The following is a 27,204-nucleotide window of genomic DNA, read 5'->3' as shown; positions in this document are numbered from 1 at the left end:
TTGTATTCCTTGTCTACCATAGCAGTCATTGGCAGCAGTGATGGGACAAGCAGAGGAAGGAGTAGGTGAGAAATAGTGAGAAGCTGGGAGAAAAATAATCTGTAATGGAATCTTCCATCCTGTTTTAATTGACTCATAGGAATAGAGAAGGGAAGCTTATGTTATTGCTATTCTTAATTCTTACTTCAATCCTGTTTCCTGCCTCAGTATCCCAGGAGCCCCCAGTCCTTTCACATTTTTTCAGGCTCTGTGATTGCTCTTTGTTTCCTGGTCTCAAATCTAGGCTTGATGTCTTCTTCCTACATGTTAATCTCATATTTTTGTTTTCCTCCAAGGGGAATAATTATGATTCTAAATGATGAGTAGCATTAAGTTAGGTTATTCCTGTTATGGAGATGGATATTTAAGTAGGCACTGCCAATAATTACTTTCCTTGCTTTCTTTTTTCTTCCTTCTGTTTTCTAACCAACCACACTCCATTTGGATCAAAACACTTTTATTTTATTAACATCAATTATTATTATATTATGCTGATACTGCTAGGTCTTATTCTGTTACTCTGATTCCTAAGGTGACTTTGCATATATGTCTTGGATTCTCTTGTGTATTGATTTTTTTTTTAATTTAATTTTATTATGTTATGTTAATCACCATACATTACATCATTAGTTTTTGATGTAGTGTTCCATGTTTCATCGTTTGCGTATAACACCCAGTGCTCCATTCAATATGTGCCCTCTTTAATACCCATCACCGGGCTAACCCATCCCCCCACCTCCCCTCCCCTCTAGAACCCTCAGTTTGTTTCTCAGAGTCCATAGTCTCTCATGGTTCGTCTCCCCCTCCGATTCCCCCCCTTCATTTTTCCCTTCCTACTATCTTTTTTTTTTTTTTTTAACACATAATGTATTATTTGTTTCAGAGGTACAGGTCTGTAATTCGACAGTCTTACACAATTCACAGCGCTCACCATAGCACATACCCTCCCCAATGTCTATCACCCAGCCACCCCATCCCTCCAACCCCCCACCACCCTAGCAACCCCCTTGTGTATTGATTTTTAACATCTTTAACTCAAGGACAACTGTATGGGGTGGGGGGGGGGGCTACTCATTGATACCTTAATGCACTGCATGTAGCTACTTAGGAAAATGTCACATCCCATAGAAAGTTCTAACATTTGGCAGTAAGACAGTGATTTCAGAAACAGAATTTCAAAGGGCATATAGGGCTACCCTTTGATCATGTTTCCTATTGTATAGAGGAGAGCCAAGCCAGGCATGTTCCAAGCAGAAATACTCTTTCTTACTATTGAATAAAATTGAAATTTTATTCCATTATCTTTTATTTACATCTGTTTGGTTTTGTGGGATAAAAACTTGTCAGGGGTGGTTGGTATTTCATAGATTTCACTATAACAGTAAAAAATCCTTTTGTCTAAAAAGTACACAGTACACATCTATAATAGATGAACAATGCTATTAATACCCACTCTCTGCATGTACACTCTTTCTGTTTTTAACCCTCAACCTTTTCAGTCTCTAAATTGTAATCTCTTTAACTTATATTGAGAAATTTACTTGTTAATATGTTAAAGTCCTACTATATAAGCAGTATAGTATTTTTAAATATTGGTAGGATCCTCATAATGGTTATTTTATAAATGTGTTTTGCTTCCTGTTTTTCTCCCCAGCCCTTTCATTGTTTCACTTTTACTGTAATTTCAGATCCTCTTCTCCTTAGTCAAGTAAGCTGAAAAATACTGTGGTAGAACTATACATGTTGTTATGGTGATACAGTTTATGAATATACAGTTTATCTTCATCCTCATTTAAGGTATTTATTAAGACTTGCTATGTAATTGTCCTGATTGGGGTGCTATAAAAATAGGAGATATATACCACACATTTCATAGATTCATTGCTATCTAGCATTTTACTGTCTAGGAATACAGGCAATAATTAAGTGTATAAAGATATTGATATGTTTTTAACAGTGACAGCATTATTAAAGGACAAGTAAAGATTTATTTATTTATTTATTTATTTTTTAAAGATTTTATTTATTTGACAGAGAGAGAGATAGCGAGAGCAGAAACACAAGCAGGGGGAGTGGGAGAGGGAGAAGCAGGCTTCCCGCCGAGCAGGGAGCCCGATGCGGGGCTCGATCCCGGGACCCCGGGATCATGACCTGAGCCGAAGGCAGACGCTTAACGACTGAGCCACCCAGGCGCCCCAGGACAAGTAAAGATTTAAATTGTCTGTCACATAGTAAGTGTTCAGTAAGTATTTAAGGATGAATGGAGTAAGTTTATGTGGTTGATGATTAAAGGGAAGCTGTAGGAACTACAATTAACAAGGCTCAGGAAAAAAATCACTAACAGGTTAAAATTAATGAGAGACTGAAGAACCAAATTCCAGCATGGCTTTTTGTAAGGAATAAGTATCATTTGTTAAGAACCTACTCAATGTTAAACATTGTTTTAGGTTTATTATATTTAGTATTCACTCTTCACAAAACTCCTGCAAAATAGACATCCTTATTTTACATACAAAGAAATTAAAGTTCAAAGAAGTTAAATGAATTGCCCAAAGTCATAGCTAATTAATAGTCTAGTTAAGACTTTGAAACTCAGGGCCGCCTGGGTGGCTCAGTCGTTAAGTGTCTGCCTTCGGCTCAGGTCATGATCCCGTGGTCCTGGGATGGAGCCCCACATCGGGCTCCCTGCTCCGCGGGAAGCCTGCTTCTCCCTCTCCCACTCCCTCCCTGCTTGTGTTTCCTCTCTCGCTGTGTCTCTCTCTGTCAAATAAATAAAATCTTAAAAAAAAAAAAAAGACTTTGAAACTCAGAGACTTATAATATGTACTTTCAATATACATAAAATTGATTTTAGACTCAAAAAACAAAAACAAAGACAACTATTATCCTGAAATGATTAAACATTTGAGAATCTGTTAGAGCCTGATTACATTCTGGGTATGTTGCATAGTTTTTCTTTAGTTTGAAATTTTTCTTTCGAAGAAAATTCATCCACATACATTTTTAAGCTGCAGTAGTATATTATTTAGGCAGTTTACAGTGTTTTTCTATGATAACTAAAGGGATGTGCAACCAAGTCTATGTTTTAATTATCTATAGATAATTTAAGTGATTTCTTTTGCAATTATTCTTTTATCTAATGTTGATAAAGGAATTATGTATCGATTTAACTCTTGGTATAAGAGTATTTCTCAGGAAAAAATGTCATTGGTATCTATCAGCATTTTATTTTTTATATTTTTGAGTAATTTTATGAATAACCTTGAGAAGTAACAAACAAAGGATGGTGAACAATAACTATTAGGAATTGCAATAATTTTTAACAGAATAAAATTCTTTTAATTTCTGTTAAAATAAGAATAATTTTAACAGACAAAAACAAATTTTTATTCTATATTTTCCTGAAATGAGTAATGAATGTCCTTTGAAAGCAAGTAGCTGCTCATCAACTTTTATGCATGATCCTTGATCTTTCCATCCTATAAATAAAGATTCCAGATATAATATGCATCTTTAATAAATTCTAGCTTATCATTATGTCTGGTTCTTTATCTTACGCTTGTAACATCAAAATGCTGTAACATTGAAAACCTTGACATCTCATAATCTTGTTAAAGAGAAGACATCCATTTTTTTCCCTCCATAATTGTAAAATATTTTCATTTTTATATTTACAAACACTACTTAGAAGTACAAGTCTAATAAGGTTTTCATTTCTACGTCATCTGTTTCCTTCCTTTCCCCTTTATGTACATGTCTGCCTTAGACATTTGTTGACTTACAATCCATATTAAGTAACTTTTAGTGCATAAATATCATAAAAGATAAAAGGACACTGTCATATGTCCTTGGGATGTTCCAAGTTCTTGTTGCAAAATACTCTGTGATGAAGTCCTTCCTGTTGAGTGACTAACTGGATGGGAATGCCATATTAGCTTTTCTTAAAAATTCGTTGTTTACTCATTGATTCTTAAGTTTGAGAAGATATCTATTTGAATCATCTGAAAATTCATACTCTGAGATTTTGCTTGTAAGATCAATTTCACCATCATTATAGTCAAGAGTGCTGTTAGTTTCTTTACATTCATCTTCCTATTTGTCTAATAATTGTGAAACTCTTCTGTCAGTTTTCATCTCTTTGCCAGTATGGGCAGAAAATGAAAAATGCAGAACTTTCAACTATAGTTAGCTTTCATTAAAAGCCTTTATCAGTGAAAGCTACCAAAACCCAACCCCCTGCAAAAATGGTTTCTCTATACTTCTCTTATACTTTCCTTCAAAGATGTAGTACTGTGGGCAACACAATTAGAAAACTGAAGGATGATATAATAATGATGATTTATTTCACTACCAGGTCATCTTTCTGGTGATTCCATTATTTCACTTTCTTACGATTTTATCTTTTAGCATAAATGATGAATAATGATTACTAATTCCTAGGATAATGAAATAGCAAAATATTCAAGATATAGGAAGGTAAGATCCCTAAGATACCATAATGTATCTTTCATTTATAAAGGGATCACTATAATGTATCTTCAATTTATAAAAGAGTCAAATCCATATAGAAGTTGCAAGATAGAGTGAATTTTATTCTGTTAAAAATTTAATATTTTGTTCTTTGGAAGATTTCTAAGAAAAAATACAATATGAAATATCTCGGGCGCCTGGGTGGCTCAGTTGGTTAAGCGACTGCCTTCGGCTCAGGTCATGATCCTGGAGTCCCTGGATCGAGTCCCGCATCAGGCTCCCTGCTCGGCAGGGAGCCTGCTTCTCCCTATGACCCTCACCCCTCTCATGTGCTCTCTCTCTCTCTCTCATTCTCTCTGTCTCAAATAAATAAATAAAATCTTTAAAAAAAAAAAAATATCTGTGCTTACGGTAAAGTTGCTCGAAGAAGAAACTAAAACTGGGTCTAATAGATCCTTTTATACCAAAGGTTAATTTAACTATGTTCCTTAATCTTTTTTTATAACCAAACACAAACTAGTTTGGATTTCCTTCTATCTCAAGTAAAAGGGTTAGCCATTGTAATTCCAAAATAATAATAATTTGACCAAATAAGGCATTCATCTTAAAGATCAAAGTACATATTGATATACTACTAGTTCATTTATCTTTACCCAATCCAGTGAAATTTTTGCTTTAAAAAATAGATGTATAAAAGTAGATATATAAAAAATCTTTTATAAAGTATATAATATTTGCCCATTGAGAATAGTTGGCAATACCTAAAATATTAACAGAATTTTTTAGTTTTTTACATAAGAAAAGCATGGCTATCATGGGATCCCACAATAGCAAGCATTTCACAGTAGAACCACACTTTATAAATCATGATCTGAGAGAATTATCAAAAACCAAAGTGCAGTCAAGGGGATCCGTGCCCTACATGGAGAAATATTTTTTTTTGCCCGCAAGCAGACATGTGAAAATCTATGAAAAATGCTAATAAATTCCAGAGACGAAGGCCTTTTCTAAAAAGACCTTTGCTTCTTTCTAGTGATTATTGCTAGTTTTTTTATGGGATGAAACCCAAACTATTTTGTGATTAAGATTAGTATATGGTACTGCAGACAGAAGTTAAACAGGTACATAATTTAAACAGATTTTGTTAGTCACCTTCTTAACAAAAGGGTGGGGATATTTTTAAGTCTCGGGAAGCGTTTTTTTCTCTTCCTCCCTGGGGATAATTTTAGGGAAAAAATGTAAATATATGCAATATGGGATGGGAGAGGATGAGGAAGGCACTGCTGCTGTATGTCAAGGGACAGAGAAAACCTTCAGATCTTTAAAAGGACAGATGAAGAGGAAGCAGGAGTAAGGGAAAGTGTTCATGGAAAATACAGGAACCTGGAGTAGGTCTGTCTTTTGAAGGGGGGGATGGTGCCTGGGCACATCATAGCCAAACTGATGAAAACCAAAAATGAAGAGAAAACTTGAAAACAGTCAGAAAGAAATGACACATCACATACAGGGAACAACAGTATGAACTATCATGATCTTAACAAATAATGGAGGCTAGAAAACAGGAGCTACATCTTTAAAGTACTGAAAGAAAAAGACCTGTCAACTTTATATCTGATGAAAATATCTTTCAAGAATAAAAAAGTAAAATAAACCTGCTGTCATCTTAGTTAAATATTTAGCATACTGATTAAGAATGTGGGCTCCAGAGACAGAATTTTGGATTTGAATTTCAGCTTGGACACCTCTGGTGAATTACATAAATTCTCTAAGGTTCAATTTCCTTATGTATTTTACCAGTATATACTTTAGTGAGATAATATCTAAATTAGTGAGTAATCATGAGAAACAAATGAGAGAATACTTTTTAAACACTTAATACCTGCTTAGCATATGGTAAGTTGTTTGAAAATATTATCATTTATTCATATGTATTTTTAGCAAGTATGGCCAACCTTTATGGAATTTCATGCTTTTTATTTTCATCTCCCCCCCCCCCCCCCCCCGGCTTTAGAGAGGTTGGATATATCTTGAAAAAGGAGGAAACCACTGACAATATTGTAAACGAGAAATCACTTCTGCTGCTACTTTGGCTTGTACAGAGACCAGATTTAGGAAGCTCTCATTTTCAGAGAAAATTCGTTCTTTTTATGAATAATGTTTTCCCTTTATTTTGTGTTGCTTTAGGCAGAAATGTGGGGCTTTTTTAGATAATTGATTTTTATTGGTATTATTACATAAGGCAGTCCCTGGTAGAAGAGAACTGTTTGTTTTAGATGCCACGATTATTGAATATATTACCCTTTGGATCACTAGAAAGGTCTGCAGTTGATTCCTAAATATATTTTAGTAAAGTCTGAGTGGAACATCATATCTTAATAATTTTATTTTAGTTTCCTTGTCATTATTTCATATTCTTCATTTAGACACTTCTTAGGCTTTTAGAGAGTTTTTAAAATCATGATGTCATCTAAAAGTAAGTTTAGGCCATAAATTTTGTTTTATATTACAGTTATAAATGATTTTATCTATCATTTATACCCCTTTCACATTCCATGAAATCTACAAAAAAACCACTGTTCCTTTTTGATAAGATGTCAATAATTTTCTGTTTTACCTTCTTTGTATTTATCATGTAATGACTAAACATGAGGGTTTTGAAGCTAGGCCTGAAATACAGTCTCAAATCCACCAATTGTTAACTTATCTAAGGTACATCTAAGTCTTCACACCTTGGTTTCCTCATCTCTTAGGAAAATTAAATAGAAATATACATGTAAAAAATACATGTAATATACATGTAAGATCCAAGTGTTACTTTTTATAGTTACTTCATTTAAAAAGACTTCACTGAGGTGTTACCATTAATTTTATTATGTTCTGTGTATTAATCTGCCCATCATTCATTCATTCAACATTTATTAAGTAACAAGCTCAGTGGCCTAGCACTATACCAGGTTTTGCCCTCTTGAAATTTATATTTTAGTTGTATTAGATACTACAAAAAAACACTTGCCTTATTTTTTTCTTGCACAAATTCTAGTGGGAAAAGGCATTCGGCATAAAAGTTATTCAGGTTGATTATTAGTATATTTAAAATTTTCACCTTTATTCAAATGAAGACATTAATAATCTTTAGGCTACAACTGTTTTATAGCAGTGTTACTCAAACTTTGGTCTGTGTACAGTGCTGATCCATAATGAGATAATTACAGAATTTGAAAGTAAGCTATAAATTTATTATCTAACAGTTTTGGTGGATCAAATATCCCAGCATGGCTTAATTGAGTGTCTCTGGATCATGAGGTTGCAGTCAAGGTGTTATCTAGGGCTGCAGTCTTATCTGAAGACTGGACTGGAAGAAGATCTGCTTCCAAACTCACTCACATGGACCTTCTGTCAGGGCTGCCTTACATAGCAGCTGGTTTCCCCAGACTGAGTAATTCAACTTAAGAATGAGAACATCTAAGATGGAAGTCACATTCTTTTATAACTCATTTTCATGTGTGACATCCCATCACTCCTGCTTCTGCTTCTTCTATTTGTAAGAAGTGATCACTTAATTACATATTATGATATTCATTTGTTGTAACTTTTTCTTCATTTTCCTACCATCTATGAAGTACTTTTAAAGGTAATTATCTTAGTAGTATTAAGAAATGCATATTTCATTTATATGGGGCACCTGGGTGGCTCAGTCGGTTAAGTGTCTGCCTTCAGCTCAGGTCATGATACCGGGGTCCTGGGATCGAGTTCTGCATCGGGCTCCCTACTCAGTGGGGAGCCTGCTTCTCCCTCTGCCTCTGCCACTCCCCCTGTTTGTGTTCTCTCTCTTGCTCACTCTCTCAAATAAATAAATAAAATCTGTTTTAAAAAAAGAAATGCATAGGGGCGTCTGGGTGGCTCAGTCATTAAGCGTCTGCCTTCAGCTCAGGTCATGATCCCAGGGTCCTGGGATTGAGCCCCGCATTGGGCTTCCTGCTCAGCAGGAAGCCTGCTTCTCCCTCTCCCGCTCCCCCTGCTTGAGTTCCTTCTCTCGCTTTGTCTCTCTCTATCAAATAAAATCTTAATTAAAAAAAAAAAAGAAATGCATATTTCATTTGTAGATTAAATTTTGTTTCTTAGTATATTTGGCAGTATAGAAATGAATAATTCTTTTTTAAAAAAGATTTTATTTATTTTTTGAGAGAGAGAGAGAGAGCGAGAGAGAGCACAAACGGGGAGGAGAGGGAGAAGCAGGCTCCCCGCTGAGCAGGGAGCCCCAAAGGGGCTTGATCCCAGGACCCCAGGATCATGACCTGAGCTGAAGGTAGATGCTTAACCGTCTGAGCCACCCAGGCACTCCAGAAATGAATAATCCTTATGCTGGAAGCTACTGTCAACATTCGACCAGTTTTCATAATGCTATACTATGTGCAGATTAAATAAGAGGGTCAGAATGAACTGTAATAATTTATTGGCATTAGGTAAGTGGTTTTGGCAAAAATATTAACTTAGGAGGTTTTGCAAATATGCTAAAGCCATTATGGTTTAAAATTCTGAAATCTGAGAAATTGAAGCTCTTAACTGTAATAATGATGAATATTTTATTTTAACCTTTTAAAAATTATAGTCATATAGTGAGAAGCCAGATTTTAAATCCCAAAACTAGGTTGCTATTATTCTTAGCTTCAAGACTTTGAGTAAAGGAGGTAAGAAGCTATATGGTTCTAATCTCTGCTGAAATAAATGGATTTCAGTGTCTACTTTGACTCCTCACCCTTTGAGGCCTGGTCAGGAAGAGAAGAACATTTCCAACAATTACTAGATTAGAAAAAAAAAAAAAATTCCAGAAGGAAACCACAGCATGGGATTCGTTTTCCTTTTTTAAATAAAATTATGGTGTCCTCCAGAGGCAGAGATGCATCTTGCTTACCTGTTAAGATTATATAATACAAGTGCGTTTTTAGATTAAGGGTTAAAATGATCTGTTAACATAAACATTTAGCATATATTTACTTTTTAAAAATATACATGTCCTAAAGTAGAGTTCTATAGATTATTTTGGGAATGTTCTGGATATAATTTAAAATCTTACTCTGAGGGGCACCTGGGTGCCTCTGTCAGTTGAGCATCCGACTCTTGGTTTCAGCTCAGGTCATGATCTCAGGGTCCTGGGATAGAGGCCTGCCTTGGGCTCCACGCTCTGCTTGAGGCTTCTCTCCCTCTCCCTCTGCCCCTCCTGCCTATGTACGTGCTCTTTCTCTCTCTCAAATGAATAAATAAATCTTTAAAAATAAATAAATAAAAAAATAAACTCCTGCAGTAGACTAGAGCTCTAGGAAACCTAAGAAATCAGCAGCACTGGATCAATAAATAATATCATGAACAATATCAAGAAAACACTAGAACAATGTAGCAGAGGGATAATTGAAAGGATCATTTTTCCAGGATAGGAAAATAAAATAATATCATGTACAACTTTGTTATTAAATACTATCCTTCCAATAATGTAGGATGTAGTATAGTGATAAATAGTATAATAGCTCAATTTCTTATTAGTAGTGTCACCCCACCTATTATCCTGGCTTCATATGTAATTTTATATTAAAAGTAACACTAGAGATTGTAGAACTTAAAAAATCCATTCCAGTACCAAAAAAGGTACTACGGGAGAACCGTTTTCTCCTTTTCTAAGAACATACATTTTCAACTGTCCCTTAAAATTTATGCATTTTACCGTATACCTCAACTAAAACTACATTAGTCTGTACAGTATCAGTTCTATGTAAGTAAATATTTTTGCTGACTTGATCTAAAGAGAGAACCTCTTGGTATACTTCCTTCGTGTTAATGAATCAATGTCCTCAGAAACAGTCAACTTCTATAAGATATAAAGTTAATTTTTCACAATTGTTAAAGGTCCTGAGTGCCCTTATTTCTGAGTGTAAACAAAGTCTTCATTGTTAGAGATTCTGGAAGACTTTACCAAATATGCAACTCATCATCAAAATAGGAACTCATACACTGAGCTTTGGAGAATTTACCATTGAATTGACACTTTAGTTAATGTGTTTTGTATCAGGATATTTTTCATTCTGTACTAAAGAAGCAGATAACTTCAATTATTTATTATATAAAAGTGAATTTTATATGTCTGTAGGATTAGTTAAGAGTGTAGGCTTTTTAACAGCCTTCTGTCCCATTCCTCTTCATTGGAATAAATTAAATGAATAGAAAGCTCAGGAAGGAAAAAGGCAATCGAAGAGAGTATATGCATAGTTCTCTCAAACGCTTTATGTCCTCGGTGAAAACTTGTGTTTTCTTTTAGCATACATCCCCATGGTTTGGGATCTGTAGAGTTACATTCTTTCTTTTTTTTTTTTTTGTAAAGATTTTGTTTATTTGTTTGACATAGAGAGACACAGCGAGAGAGGGAATATAAGCAGGGGGAGTGGGAGAGGGAGAAGCAGGCTTCCCGCAGAGCGGGGAGCCCGATGCGGGGCTCGATCCCAGGACCCTGGGATCATGACCTGAGCTGAAGGCAGACGCTTAACGACAAAGCCACCCAAGTGCCACCGAGTTACATTATTTCTGTTATTTCTCTCGGTGATACATATACATTTAAAATCTTTCAAATCATTCTGAAATAATTTTGAATTTTTTGTTTATCTCATTTTGCAAAGATATTAAAAACTAAAGCCAGAAATACAAAGTTGCATCCATGCCCTCATTCCCATCATATAAAAATTGTGTGTATGTAGTTTGAGTACATGTGTTCACATAGGTGTGTGTAAAATAATTGGAGAGGAACATAGAAAATAATCTGTTAAAATTTGGGGGTTGTGATTTTTATTTTCTTGAAAATTTTAAAAATATTTTTACAATAAATGAAAATGAAAAAGGAATTTTTTAGTCAGGCATTAAGTGGGAAATTACTTTAAAACTAGGGTAATATTCTTAATTCATGGAATTTAAATGTAGACAGTAAAAACATTTAATCACAGCCTGAAGTTTTGTTTAATCTGTTTAATCTGTTCAAACAAACCTGTTAAATATTTGAACATTTAGAGGATTAAAAATAATATTTGTTCTTAAGAAATATACAGGTTTTTCTGGAAGAATTTTTGGGTTTGGTTATTTATATGTGTTAGAAATAGGAAGCAAGCTCCACCTAGGAACTTAATGTAGTTTAGTTTTCTATCCTTGTCCTCTTTCCCCCCACCCTCCCTCTCTATCTTCTCTCCTTTATCTCTCTTACTATCCTTAGTATGTTTTGCATATTTTCTGGTAGATTAATTCCAGGTGACTTTGGTCAATGTGCTAATCACTTGTGATATTGTTTACATAGTTTTGTGAGCTTTTTATAGGTAGGAGAAATCCTACCACTCTAAAACTTCTTCCTCAGAACTCCTGCTTAAAAATCTAATTTTCCATCCTTACTACCACTAAAAACAAAGGTTGGCCTTATATTTTTTTAAGTGGTAACCTGAATAGTTAGTGGTAGAATCAGACTGGGTAGAACTTGAATATTTTCAGAGAAAATGTACTTTTAAACCAATATACTAAACCACAAGAACCCAAGTTCTTTCCTTTGCGTTGTGTATAACGATTTGTGCTTCTGAGTTGAAGTGAAACAGACTGTCTTTGTAGTATCAAGCTATAAAAATGTTTTATTTTCTTTTTCATAATCATAGTACAAATAGTTTTTTGGGGAGCAAAACAAAATTCATCTATATGATCTATGAACTTTGGCTTTTTCTTGAGGATGCTTACAGTGAACCTTTTTTCCTTCCACAGTCTCTGTATCTTGAAGAGAGAGAAGTAAGGAACGTCAGACTAGTGATTATCACAGCTCTGGAAATTTGGCTTAACTTTAATAATAACTATTGATTGAGAGTTTATTATATTCCAGATGCCACTAGGCACTTACATACTTCCCTCACAAAGCCATTTAAAGTAGTATTAAATCTCACTTCCCAGAAAAATATGGAAAATACTTTGTGATAATCTTTTGTGCATCTTTTGTGAATATTATGTGATCATCTCTGCTGGGAGCTAGCTCTCCATTTCAATTTATGGATTTCTAAAGAAATTCAGTCAGAACTAATGGGGAGAATAGAGATAACTAGGACAAATGAGAGATTCTAGAAATTTGAAAATAACAGAAATACTAACCAATAAAAACAAAAGCAGGTTCACCACAGGGACATAAATGATAGTACTAAAAGGAACTCATAGGAATTCAAGTATACTAAAACTTAGTATGTTTTATTAACTTTGTCCAATAATTTTTTGTAGATTTAGATATAATTGGAACATATTTAATCAAAGAAATTAAACAAGGCAATTTAATTTCCCAAAGAATAAATACAAGCTAGAATCCTTTGAATATTAATGGAACCTAGCAAGCATTCTAACATGAAAATCAAAACACAAGTCCCAAAAGTTTTAATCATTTTAACTATCAAATATCTTAGGAAAGTAAGGTTTATAAAATCAAAGATAGTTTAGCTCATATACCTGTCTTTACATATTTAATGTTGAAATGAGGAAAAACTACAAGTATTTTAAAATTATTAACTTCAGAAAAGTAGTTTTTGTCACAATCTTTTTCTTTTTTTTAAAGATTTTATTTATGTATTTGACAGAGCGAGACAGCGAGAGAGGGAACACAAGCAGGGGGAGTGGGAGAGGGAGAAGCAGGCTTCCCGCAGAGCAGGGAGCCCGATGCGGGGCTCGATCCCAGGACCCTGGGATCATGACCTGAGCTGAAGGCAGACGCCCAACGACTGAACCACCCAGGCGCCCTTGTCACAATCTTTTAACATAGCTGTGTAACCTTGCTATGTGAATAAAAGAACGAAAAAATGATATAAACTGAGTTCAGTCATCCAACAAATTATTTATTGAGCACCTACTTTGTGCCAAGTACTGTTTGAGGCTTTTGGGATACATCAGTTAAAACAAACAAAAAGCAAAGTTCCCTGCCCTCTTGGAGCTTCCATATTCACAGGAGAGATAGACAGTAAGCATAATAAGCAAACCTATGTTTATTGCTATGTTAGGAAATGATAAGGGCTATGAAAAACATGGGGCATTGGGAAGAGTGGGGTGTTAATCAGGCTGAAATTTAAATAAGGAGGTCAGGGTAAATCCTCATTGAGAAGGTAACATTTAAGCAAAGACTTGAAGGGAGTTTAGTCAAGAGAATAGCTAGCTGAAGAACCCTAAAGGAGAGAGTTCAAGGTTAGAACGTGCTTACCAGATTTGAGGAACAGCAAAGAGACCAGTGTGCCTGGAGAGTAGTGAGCAGGGGGGAGAGTATTAGGTAAGAGGGTAGACAGGTAACAGGTAATTGGAATCCAGATTCTGTTGGGACTTTGGCTTTTATTCTGGAGTAAGATTGGGGTGCTGTTGTAGTTTTCAGCAGAAGAGTGATGTGACCTCATTTGTGATTTAGAAGAATCAGGTTGGGCTATTGTGGTGATAATTGACTACATGGAGGGCAGAAACAGACCATTTAAGAGTTTGTTGCATTAATCCAGGCAAGAGATAATGGTGGTTCAGACTAGAGTGAAAGCAATGACAATACACAATAGGTTAAATTCAGGATACATTTTGAAAGCAGAGTCCATAGGATTTGCTGACCATTTGGATGTGGGGTGTATGAGAAAGAGGGAGCTCAAGAATGACGACAAGGTTATTTACATGAGCAACTGGAAGGGAATGGAGTTGCCATCAACTGAGATGAGGCTCAAGGCTGCATCCAAGTGGAACTGGTTTGAGGGATGGAGGTAGATGATAAGATCAGTTTTGGATATGTTAAATTTAGGATGCCAGATGGGCATTTGGACTGTAGCTATAAACTTGGAAGTCATTAACATGTAGAGAATAGTAAACTTATCCTCATGAAATGAGACATAAATGGTCTGGTAATTGGGCATCAACAAGACAGAAGGTAGCCGAAAACTAACTTTACCTGCCACAGCTTTGCCTGGTACCAGCATTGCTGGTAATAACCCAGTTCTTCTGACCCAATTAGGGGCCAAAAGCAATTCTTCTCAGAGTTTTTGGGCTAACTAAAATATTCTTTATGCAATAGTAGGCATTCAATAAATGTTCCTTTTCCTTTCATACATTTCATCACTTAAAGGACAAGGCAGCTTGGGGCGCCTAGGTGGCACAGTCGGTTGAGCATCTGACTCTTGATTTCAACTTAGGTCATGATCTCAGGGTCTCAGAGCCCTGAGATGGACTCTGGTGCTGAGCGCAGAGTCGGCCTGAGATTCTCTCTCCCTCTCCCTCTGCCCCTCCCGCTCGTGTTCTCTCTCTCAAGTAAATAACTCTTTTAAAAAAATAAAGGACAAGGCAACTTAAATGTAGTATGTCTGCATTCAGCATCTTCACTCTTCAGTGGTGTTGGTTTGGGGAAAATATGAATGAATTATATTCACCAGTTTTATTAGAAAATGGTAAGTAATTGGGCTACTAAAGCATAACACAAAATATAGGATGATATTAGGCTGAATGTGATAGTTGAAGAGAAAAGTCATATGATAAAAAGAGAAAACTAGCTTATATTCTCTTGGGCACTGGGAAACTATAGCACCAAGTGGTCCTATATTTTGGGCACGTTAGAATAACCTGAGCATGCCTTAAAAAATACTGATCTCTGGTTCCTACTCCCAGTCCTTCTGATTTATTTATCTCATAAGTAGAATCAAACAACAACAACCTGAACTCATAGATGCAGAGAACAGATTGCTAGAGGTGGGGTTGGGGTAGGTGAAGTGGGTAAAGGTGGTCAAAAGGTACAAACTTCCAGCTATAAAATAAATAAATCATGGGGGTATAATTATAGGATGGTGACTATAGTTAATGCTGTATCATATATTTGAAAGTTGCTAAGATTAGATCTTAAAAGTTCTCATCACAAGAAAAGAAATTGTATAACTATGTGTGGTGATGGATGTCAACCAAAAAAAAAAAAAAAAAAAGAAAAGTTCCTTAAGGCAGCATAGAATAAATAGAATAAACGAGCCCTCCCTAAATCATGCAAATAAGAAATCCCTGGCATAATTTGTTGTTAGATGCATGGCAGCTGTTCACCTGGTTGTTTCTTTATAGCATAAGTGAACTCAAATTGGAAGCAGCTGTGATGTTATGGTGGGTTTATTAGCTTGGAGTAAGAAGACTTGGATTCACACCAGTTCTTTGGCTCTTTGGCTGACTTAGGATTGCCAATTCCCTTAACCTTCCTGAAACTCCAATTTCTATCTCCCTAGCATGAGAATAACCAAATCTGTCTTGCATGGTTACTATAAATATTTTAAAAAGCTAATATATGTGAAAGTAAACGATAAAGAACTATTTAAAGATATTAAAGAATTATTATTTAAAAGGATTTTTCTTAACTTTAGAAGTGACATAACATTATAAAATGTAATAATTTCCTAGAAGTGAATAGATTATTATTTTTTCTATATTTTTTCCACTGCTTTAAAAAATGGAACTCTGAGGCGCCTGGGTGGCTCAGTTGTTAAGTGTCCGCCTTCGGCTCAGGTCATGATCCCAGGGTCCTGGGATCGAGCCCCGCATCGGGCTCCCTGCTCCGCGGGAAGCCTGCTTCTCCCTCTCCCACTCCCCCTGCTTGTGTTCCCTCTCTCGCTGTGTCTCTCTCTGTCAAATAAATAAATAAAATCTTAAAAAAAAAAAAAAGGAACTCTATATACAGTAAGTAATGAATGCTGTTGAACTTATGTTTAGTAGAGGAAGTGTTATTTTGTATTTATTTCCTATACAGTGTGTTAATATGTGAAAAACATGAACTTTGGACTCAGGCCTGGGTTCCAACACAGATATCGTTGCTTATTAGCAAATTTGTGTCAGTAGACATGTTCTAAGACTCAGCTTTCTTTTCTCTTTATATTGGGGATAATAACATTTACCTTTCAGGGCAGGGTTACTGTGTGAGGTTCAAGTGTCAAGTGCCAAACATAGTAGCTGGCACAAAACTTGCAGGAAATGTTAATTCCTTTCTTCCCTCTGAAAGTACAATAATCTAGGGATAGTAATTTAAAAATCTGAGTAATAATACTTTCTCAATGACTAAAAATTCTTAAATGTTTTACTTGTTTGGCTGATTCTATATCATTTTAACTTTTAAGTGCCCACCTCCTCACCATGAATGCTTTAAAAAGCACTGTTTATTTTTTGTGTTTTTTCAGATAATAAAAAAAGCTTTAAGTTTACACCATGGATAGCACCAAGGAGAAGAATGGCAATCACAAAGATGATCTTCTGCTTAGGGTGGGACTTAATGATAATAAAGCCGGAATGGAAGGATTAGATAAAGAGAAGATTAACAAAATTATAATGGGAGCCACAAAAGTATGTTTCTTGTTAATTTTGCTATCACTAATTTAGTAGCTTTTTAACTTTCTGTTTAAAATAAAATCAGTAAGTTTTAAATATCTTTTTTATTGTAGTCTTTAATATTTTAATGTATCTTATTAAAACAAATGGGTATGGAATAATCTCCCTTCTGTTCTGTTACTCTTGCTCTGGCCATCCAGTTTTCTGCCTCACATACACATAATGTGCATGTAAAAGCAAAATAACATACATGTTCTTTTCTCACCCTTGTTCTTAATAGAATACTGTAATTGTTGTGTTTTTTGTTTTTGTTTCAATTAATGTAACTTGGAGGTCTTTCTATACAAGTAAAGATCTTCATTTTTATGCCTGCAGTGTGAATATAACAAAATTTATTGAACTAGTCAGAATGTTTATTTATGAACATATACGTCATTTCTAGTCTTTTGTTTTTAGCAACAATACTACAGAGAATAGCCTTGTATTTTATAACATTACACATGTAAGAGAGATTCTAGAAGTGGAATTATCCTACCAAATACAGAGAGCAAAAAAGGATATATGCATGTGCAATTTTTATGAATTGGCCAGTTGCCCTCCACAGTGGATGTATCAATTTAAATTTCCACGGCCAGTACACGAGAGTATGTTACCACGGCGCAGCTGTGCCGGTACAGTGTGTAACGAAGTTTGGATTTGTCAGTCGACAGTAATGTAGTGTAGCGTTAATTTGCATTTCTCTTATGAAAAGTGAGATAGTGCATCTTTTCATAGGTTTAAAAAGCCACTTGTATTTTCCTTTTTTTGCAAACTGTCTCTTCTTGTCCTTCACACAATTTTCCATTAAAATTCTTGTATATCTTTTGACTTTGCTTATGGTACTTTGTCCTGTGCAGAAGTTTTTTTTGTTTGCTTTTTTATATGTACTTGAATTAGTCAACTACATATGCTTTTCTCCAAAGTCCTAAATGTTTTCTTCTAACATTTTTTGTTTCATTTGTATATTATGAAATATCCATGTAGAAAGGTGTAAAATTTAAGAAAATATCCTTATTCTTAAGAAATGCATGCCGATATCCACAGCAACTCACTTTTAAATGGTTTAGCCAAAAGGAGGAAGAGGAGCATTTGTGTGTGTTCGTGTGTGTGTGTGTGTGTATGCATGTTTGTGCAAGTGCACATATAGGAGTTAGAGTGCGTGTATGTGCATATACATAGCAGTTGTGGGAGAAACTAAACGTAACAGGAATCTAGGTGAGGACATATGGATGTTTATTGTACTATTCTTCCAACTGTTAGAAAATTTGGAAATTCCAAAATAAAAAGTTGAGCAAAAAATAATATTTTAAGTGTTTAACATGGAGATACCATTTTATTTTATTTTTTTAAAGATTTTATTTATTTATTTGAGAGAGAGAGAATGAGAGACAGAGAGCATGAGAGGGAGGAGGGTCAGAGGGAGAAGCAGACTCCCTGCTGAGCAGGGAGCCCGATGCGGGACTCGATCCCAGGACTCCAGGATCATGACCTGAGCCGAAGGCAGTCGCTTAACCAACTGAGCCACCCAGGCGCCCTGGAGATAACATTTTAAAAGTAAAAGAATTGAGATGAAGTAAGCAAACAAAATATATGGACCCTGATTGGATCTTGGTTTGAACAAATATTTTTGGAACATTTAAGGGAATTTGAATATGGAGAGTGTACTAGATAGTATGAAAGAATTATTGTTAATTGTATTAGCTGTGAAAATGCTATTATGATTATGTAGGAAAATGGCCTTATTTTTATTTTTATTTATTTTTATTTATTTTTTAAGATTTTATTTATTTATTTGACAGAGAGAGACACAGTGAGAGAGGGAACTCAAGCAGGGGGAGTGGGAGAGGGAGAAGCAGGCTTCCCGCAGAGCAGGGAGCCCGATGCGGGGCTCCATCTCAGGACTCTGGGATCATGACCTGAGCTGAAGGCAGACCCTTAACGACTGAGCCACCCAGGCGCCCCCTTATTTTTATTTTTTTAAATTAAAAAAAATTTGGGGGGGGGAGAGAAAGAGCACGTGCGAACAGTGGGGAGGGGCAGAAAGAAGGGAAAGAGAGAGAATCTCTAAGCTGGCTCCACACCTGGCTTGGAGCCCCATGTGGGGCTTGATTTCAGGACCCTGAGATTATGACCTGGGCTGTAATCAAGAGATGGATGCTTAACCAACTGAGCCACCCAGGTGCCCCACAATGACCTTATTTTTAATGATGCATAATAAAATACTGTATGGAATAGTTAAATGTCATTATATCTGTAATTTAAAACAGTTCAGTTAAAAAAAAATCAATGAAGGGGGCACCTGGGTGGCTCAGTCGGTTAAGCGTCTGCCTTCGGCTCAGGTCATGATCCCAGGACTCTGGGATCGAGCCCCACGTCTGGCTCCCTGCTCCACGGGGAGCCTGCTTCTCCCTCTCCCTTTGCCTCTCCCCCTGCGTGTGCTCTCTCTCACTATCTCTGTCACTATCTGTCTCTCTCTATCAAATAAATAAATAAAATCTTAAAAAAAATTTTTAAAAAAATCAATGAAGGAAATAAGGCAAAATGTTTGTTGTTAAATCTCAGTGATAGTTTTATATATTTGTTTATTGTACTGCTCTGTTTCTCTGTTTGAGACTTTTGTGAAATTTTGACCATAAAACTTAAAAATAGGAATAAAACCTATGCCCCTAGTTTTCAGGTTAAGAAATAGAATATTTAAGCCATCCTAGATTTCCCTATCTTTCCTCTCTCTTCTCTGTGTCCCAGTAACACTTATTAAATAGTTCATCCTTTTCTTGCTGATCTGCAGTGCTTTCTTCTATTCCACTGGATTATTTGTTATTATATCTTCACAGCATGATCTTAATTATAGTACTTTATAATAAGTCTTGATAACAGCTAGGACAAGTTATTTTTTTGCACTTTGTTCTTTTTCAAGGGTATCTTAGATATTCTCAAAACTTTGCTCTACCACATAAACCACTGAACAATGTGGGGGTTAGGATCACTGAACCCCCTCCCCCCACATACACACACAGTTGAAAACCCATGTACAACTTTTGAATCCTCCAAAATTAACTGCTAATAGCCTACTGTTGACTGGAAGCTTTACCAGTAACATGAATAGTTGGTTAACACAAAATTTGTATATTATGTGTATTATATATTACAATAAAGTAAGCTAGAAAAAAGAAAATATTATTAAGAAATCTTAAGGGAGAGAAAATACATTTATAGTACTGTACTATATTTATTGAAAAAACTCCATGTATAAGTGGACCTGTGCAGTTCAAACCCATGATATTCAAGGTTCAACTGTATAGACATGTCAATCATAGAACGATATATACATATCATCTGATTGACATGTATGAATCATATAATATATGTATACATATGTGATTTATATTTTATATGCCTTACATATATTTATATATTAATATATTAAAATATTTATATATTTTATATATTATTTCTCTAGTGTGGGGGGATGGGAAGTTCATCATAAATATCTTTTTTAAATTGAAATTTTCTAATTGTTACGGCTTCACAGCAAGCAGTTTACTTCTTTAAAAGTTTTATCAGAAAATTTTAAACATACACAAAATTAGAATACTAAAGTGAATTCCTGGGTAATCCTCACCCACCATCAATAGTTACCAACATTTTTGTAAATATTATTTCATCTATGTTACCCTCCCTACTGAATTTTGGAGATAGAGATTGGAGTATTTTAAAACAAATCCCAATAACTTGGACAAATTTCAAGAAATTTACAATTTTTCCAAAACTGACTCAAGAAAATATGGAAAATCTAAATAGATCTTTAACAAGGAAATAATTTAGTAATTAAAAATCTTCCCTGTACCCGTCCCCCCCAGCAAAAAAAACCAGGTCACAATGGCTTCAGTGGTGAATTTTTTTTTTTTTAAGATTTTTTATTTATTTGTCAGAGAGAGAGAGAGGGAGAGAACACAAGCAAGGGGAGAGCAGGCAGAGGGAGAAGCAGGATCCCTGCTGAGCAGGGAGCCCAATGCAGGGCTTGATCCCAGGACCCTGGGATCACGACCTGAGCCGAAGGCAGACACTTAACTGACTGAGCCACCCAGGCATCCCTTCAGTGGTGAATTTTATCTGACATTTAAAGAAGAAATAATACCAGTATGCCACAAGCCCTTCCAGACAATAAAGAAGGATATAACCCTTACAAACTCATTCTATGAGATCAGTATCACCTTGACATCGTTGCCAGACAAGCAGAAGATTATAGATCATTGTAAATATAAAAGTCCTCAACAAAACGTTAGCAAACTGAATCCAACAATATAAAAGAAAGGTTATATACCATGACCAAGTGGGATTTATTCCAGGAATGCACTTTTCTCCTAAAATCAGGGACAAGGCAAGGATCCCTTCTCTCATGTCTTCTATGCAACACAGTCCTAAAGTTCTAGTGTAGTCAGGCAATGAAAAGAAATAAAAGGCATTTGGATTGGAAAGGAAAAACTAAAACTATCTCTTCACAAATAACATGATGTTACATATAGAAGCTCTGAAGGAATTTCAAAAGGAATGCCACAGTTTTACCATGAAAATTACAAAAATTCATTGAGCGCAGGTAAAGATTTAAAAAATGGAGAGACGGGGCACCTGGGTGGCTCAGTCGGTTAAGCGTCTGCCTTTGGCTCAGGTCATGATCTCAGGGTCCTGGGATCGAGCCCTGCATTGGGCTCCCTGCTCTGCGGGAAGTCTGCTTCTCCCTCTCCCACTCCCCCTGCTTATGTTCCCTCTCTCGCTGTATCTCTCTCTGTGTCAAATAAATAAAAATCTTTAAAATAAAATAAAATAAATGGAAAGACATTACATGTTCAAGAATGAGAAGACTTAATATTGTTAAAAGGATAGTTCTCCCCAAATTGATCTGCAGATTCAATGTAATTCCCCATCCAAATTACAGAGGCTTTTTTTTTTCTTCTGCAGAAATTGATTAACAGACCCTAAAATTTATGTGGAAATGCAAAAACATCTAAAATAACCAAAACCAGAGTGCCTGGGTGGCTCAGTCGGTTAGGTGTCTGCCTTCGGCTGGGGTCATGGTCCTGGGGTCCTGGGATCAAGTCCCACGTCAGGCTCCCTGCTCAGTGGGGAGCCTGCTTCTCCCTCTCCCTCAGCTGCTCTCCCTACTTATGCTCTCTCCCTTCCTCTCTTTCTCTCTCAAGTAAATAAGTAAAATCTTTAAAAATAAAATAAAATAAAATAGCCAAAACAGTTTTGAAAAGGAAAAACATGGAGGTCTTTGACTTTCCTGTTTTAGAACTTACTCTAAAGCTACAGTTCTCAAGACAGTGTGGTACTGTCATAAGGTTAGACATATTGAACAATGGAGCAGAATTAAGAGTCCAGAAGTAAATCTTTGTATTGATACTTTATTGATTTTTGATAAAAGTACCAAGGCGGAAGGATAGTCTGTTCAGCAAATAATCCTGGGACAACTGGATATCCACATGCTAAAAAGATGAACTGAGACCCTCAATTCATACCATACACAAGTTGAACTCAAAACTGAGTGAAATGTAAGAGCTAATGCAGTAAAAACTTCTAGAAGATAGGAGAAAATCTTTGAGACATTTGGTTAGACAAGCATTTATTAGGTACGACAGCAGAATCGCAATCAATAAAAGAAAAAGTCGACAAGTCAGACCTCATCAGATTTCAAAACTTTTGCACTTCAAAGACACAATTAAAAAAGAAAATGATAAGCAACATACTAGTATAAAATATTTGCAAAATATTTATCTGATAAAGGATTTACATCCAGAATATACAGAGAATTCTTACAAATTATTAATAAGACAACCTAATAAAAAATGGGCAAAAGATATAAATAGACATTTCACTAAAGGTATAAGAATAGCTCATAGCACATGAGAAGATGTTCAACATCATTAGTCATCAGGGAAATGCAAATTAAAACCACAATGAGGTGCCAATCACAGTATTATAGCCTAGAATGGCTATGAGATAGACAATAACAAATATTGATAAGGATATGGAAAAATTGGAACCTCATACATTGCTGGTGGGATTATAAAATGGTTCAACCCCTTTGGAAAACAGTCTGGCAGTTCCTCAAAAGGTTTAACATGGAGTTAGCATATGACACAGAGATTCCACTCCTGGGTACCTCAGGAAAGTGAAAACATATGTCCATGCAAACATGTATATACAAATGTTCATTGCAGCATTTTTCATAAAAGCCATAAAGTAAACATAATCTAAATTTCCATCAACCTGATGAGTGGATAGATGTAGATGTTATGTTTAGTGATGGGATGATAGGTAATTTTCTAAAAGTGATTTTCTACATTTTCTTTAATGGCTAACATTAAAATTTTTTAAATACTTTATTTTTTTATTTTTTATTATTTTTTTAGAAAAGGTGGGGCGGGGGAGAGAGTCTTAAGCAGGCTCCATGCCCAGCATGGAACCCGACACAGGGCTCAATTTCACAACCCTGATATCATGACCTGAGCCGAAATCAAGAGTCAGGTGCTTAACTGACTAAGCCACCCAGGCGCCCCTTAAGTGCTTTTTAAGTAAAAGTGAAGGAGATAACCAATGACCCAAATGACTAAGGCCTCGGATATGCCCCGTGGATCCTGTCTAGGACACATTGTTATTTTCTAAGTAATATATCTGTACTCATCTCAAAGAGTTTGTACTGTGTAAATACTGCCTCAAAAATTCTAGGTAACTATAACTTCATTTTACAGGCGAGGAAATTGAGACATAGGAAAATTAAGTAGTTTTAGGGTTCCCAGCTAGTAAGTAGTGGAGCTAAGTTTTGAATTCGGTTATTCTGATTCTAGTCTATACCGTTAGCCACCACGGTTATACTACTAATGCTTTCCTTCTGACACTTTTCTTGTGCTTTGTTTGTTTTCTTACATAGGGGTCCAGATTTTATGGAAATGAGCTCAAGAAAGAAAAGCAAATCAACCAACGAATTGAAAATATGATGCAACAAAAAGCTCAATTTACCAGCCAACAGCTAAGGAAAGCGCAATTACAGGTATTAATTTAATTGTTAAATAAAGTGGAAGCTGGTAGAATAGTAATTGATAGTTAAAATGCATCATGGTCAAGTCATAACTGAAAACAAGGTAATAGGTAAATGTTCATTATATTGTAAGGAATAAAATTTGACAGAGGTGCATACTTTATTAAATATTACTCTATTCTTTTATATCAAGACCCCATACCTAGGCATTGTCACCTCCATTATACAGAAGAGTAAATGGAGCCCTAGTTAGGGTAAATAACTTGCCTAGCTTCAGAGCTAGGATTTAATCCAAAGCTTATGTTCTTTTTATTATATACATATTTTGTAGCTAGAAAAAGGCCACAAGATAAATGTTTTCTTCAATGCCGATTTTACAAAAATGATTTGGGGGAACATGTTAACTAATTAAATTAGAAATTTAACACATAATTGTGTTGTACTAAAACTAGGGTAGAATGCCAAATGTGCATGAATTTTTAAGATAAAACACCAGACTGGAGGCTTTTGGCTTTTCCACCATCTTTGGGGAATAAATAATCAAGAGTTTCCTCCGGTATTTAAAACTATTTCAGGAGGAAGGTTTGAGTAGAGCAAAGCTGCAGGGCATTGTGTTCTCATAGTTCTCATAGATCGAGAACTCAAAGTAGTCAATCTTCTGCTAGTAAAACTGAAGTTTACTTTTATTTTTTTAATTTTATTTTTTATAAAGTTTACTTTTATTTTTTTAATTTTATTTTTTATAAAGTTTACTTTTATTATTTTCCATTATATGTTGTTTATTTCCAATCATAATTAACAATAAACTCCTAATTATATGTATATTACTCTCACAATAGACTTCCTTTCTAATTGTATCTGTCACGTAATATTACATGGTATAAAGTTTACTTTTAAAGACAGTTTTTACCCTCTATCAAAATCTGATTCAATTTAACAAAGCACTTTAGGCCATTAATAATGATAAAATTATGGGGCGCCTGGGTGGCTCAGTTGGTTAAGCGACTGCCTTCGGCTCAGGTCATGATCCTGGAGTCCCTGGATCGAGTCCCGCATCGGGCTCCCTGCTCAGCAGGGAGCCTGCTTCTCCCTCTGACCCTCCCCCCCTCATGTGCTCTCTCTCTCTCATTCTCTCTGTCTCAAATAAATAAATAAAATCTTTAAAAAAAAAAATGATAAAATTATGTTAATCTTCTATGCTACAAAATTCTTCTCATGATAGAGTTCAGAAATGATAAATTTTATTCTTCTTTATCAAACTATACTGTGTCATTTTTTTTATATATGCTTTCCTAGAGCACAAGCTAATTTTTTATGTTATGTGTTAAGTGGTCTGCTATCATGGCAAAAGATCATTTGCCTTTGTCTTTCAAACCATCATTTTTAGTGCTTCAGAGTGTTCTACTATATGGAGGTACCAGAATTTATTTACCTTATCCCACCAGGGTTTCAGTTTTTTGTTTTATATATAACCTTGTGATGATCATTCTTATCTATATATGTTTGCACTCCTGTCCTGTTATTTTCACCAAACATAGTACAGTTTTACATTTTCAACATAAGAGTGCTAGTTTCCTCACATACTTGTTTAAAACTAGATTTTATTAATTTTATCAGTCTTTTAGCTTTTGCTGGTAATGTCCAAATATTATTTCATGGTTATTTTAATTTGTCCTTCTTAGATAATAAGAGGGAAAGAATATGTTCTCTCATATTAGCTGTTAATATTTCATTCCTATGGGCATTTCCTTCCTTTTTTATTCTATTAGTATATAGGCTAAGTAGCTGGCACAAGAGACCCCAAAATACAATGGTTCAAATCAGATAAGAGTTTCTTTCTTTCTCACATAATAGTAAGTAGTCCCAACTGATTGGGTGGTTCTGCTCACCATAGTAATTTAGGGACATCGGTTCTACATCGGGTTGTTCTATCATCCCCTAAGTGTTATCCTTACCTGGACTGACAAAATGGGATTATCTCTAGTCTGTATTTCAGCCCCCAGTAAGGAAGAAAGAATGAGGGGAAAAAAAATGAAAGGTGAGTAATTTGCTATTCAACAAGTAAAAGAGAAGTTGCTCATATTACGTCAGCTCACATTCTTTTGACAAGAATTTAAGTTTCATGGCCACACCTAACTGCAGGAGAAGCTGTACAGAATAGTTTCCAGCTGGGTGGCCATATGCCCAGATAAAAATCTATTACTATGAAAGGAAGAGAGAATGGATTTGGGGGTTCAACTAGCAGTCCAGAACAGTATCCTCTGCCTCCATTTCTAGAGGAGTTTATATGTTTTTCTCTTGATTAATACATCTTATCATAAGTTAAAGATTTTTTTCCTCTGCCATTTGTTGTAAATATTTTCCCAATATGTTGTTTGTCTTTTAATCATGGAGGGTTTTTTTTTTTTCTATACAGTTTTAAATGTTTATGTAATCAAAAACAGCAGTATTGAAAAACATTTTTTTCTTGGCTTTTGTATTGAAAGCATAGAAAGTTATTCCTTACGACCAAGCCTGTATGTTCTTTTAGTATTTTTATAGATTTTGTTTATCTTTAGTCCATTTGGAATTTGTTTTTGTTTTTGTTTTAGAGGGAGAGAGAAGGAGTGGGGAGGGGGGAAAGATAGAGGGGGAAAGAGAGAGAGAATCTTAAGCAGGCTCCCTGCCTAGCGCAGAGCCTGAGACATGGGGCTCTATCTCATGCCCCTGAGATCATGACCTGAACCGAAATTAAGAGTCGGAGGCTTAACTGACGGAGCCATCCAGGCGCTCCTGGAATTTGTTTTAATGTAAGATGTTAAGTATTTTTTTCTTAAATGGTGAGTATTATGTTTTCACTAATAGTATTATTCTTTCTAAATGGTGATTCATTTGTCCCAACACCATTTATTGAATCATGAGTCCTTTCTCCACTGAACTGAATGAGGCACTTCCATATACTAAGTTCTCATTGTACTCATTGATTTGTTTCTGGATTCTCTCTCTTACTCAATTGAATCTTTTCCTGTATCAGTACCATGCACTTTTAGTTATTCAATGATAATAACACTTTAATATCCTCCCTTGCTACTATTCTTTAAAATTTTTTTCTCATACGTTGTTTCTTTCAAATAAATTTGAGCATCCTTTCAACAAGTTAAAATTCCATTCTGTCTATAATAGCATTGTTTTTAAATTGATATTAATCCTTGGCAATTTATTTTCAGAACTTCTTTCTGGTAAGTTTTATTGATCTATACAAATATCTCTAATAAAATTTTAAA

The 27,204-nt window shown here is 35.2% G+C and overlaps 1 protein-coding gene across 2 annotated transcripts in view; it reads left to right on the top strand.

Annotated features, from left to right (window-relative positions):
* The window catches only part of POLK (DNA polymerase kappa), a 66,887-nt gene that overhangs the window by 4,939 nt on the left and 34,744 nt on the right, over positions 1-27,204 (top strand). The window contains exons 2-4 of one of the 2 annotated variants that reach the window (XM_078067175.1): positions 1,728-1,836; positions 16,716-16,878; positions 23,834-23,953. In XM_078067175.1, the coding sequence (XP_077923301.1) occupies positions 16,744-16,878; positions 23,834-23,953 (255 nt within the window). In that variant the 5' untranslated portion in view covers positions 1,728-1,836; positions 16,716-16,743. The remainder of the gene's footprint in view (positions 1-1,727; positions 1,837-16,715; positions 16,879-23,833; positions 23,954-27,204) is intronic. The other variant, XM_036100941.2, reaches the window with a different exon arrangement.

The sequence above is a fragment of the Halichoerus grypus genome, chromosome 2 (assembly GCF_964656455.1).
Source record: "Halichoerus grypus chromosome 2, mHalGry1.hap1.1, whole genome shotgun sequence".
NCBI lineage: Eukaryota > Metazoa > Chordata > Mammalia > Carnivora > Phocidae > Halichoerus > Halichoerus grypus.
Note: the sequence above shows the minus strand (reverse complement) of the source record. Positions and strands in the feature narration are given on the sequence as shown.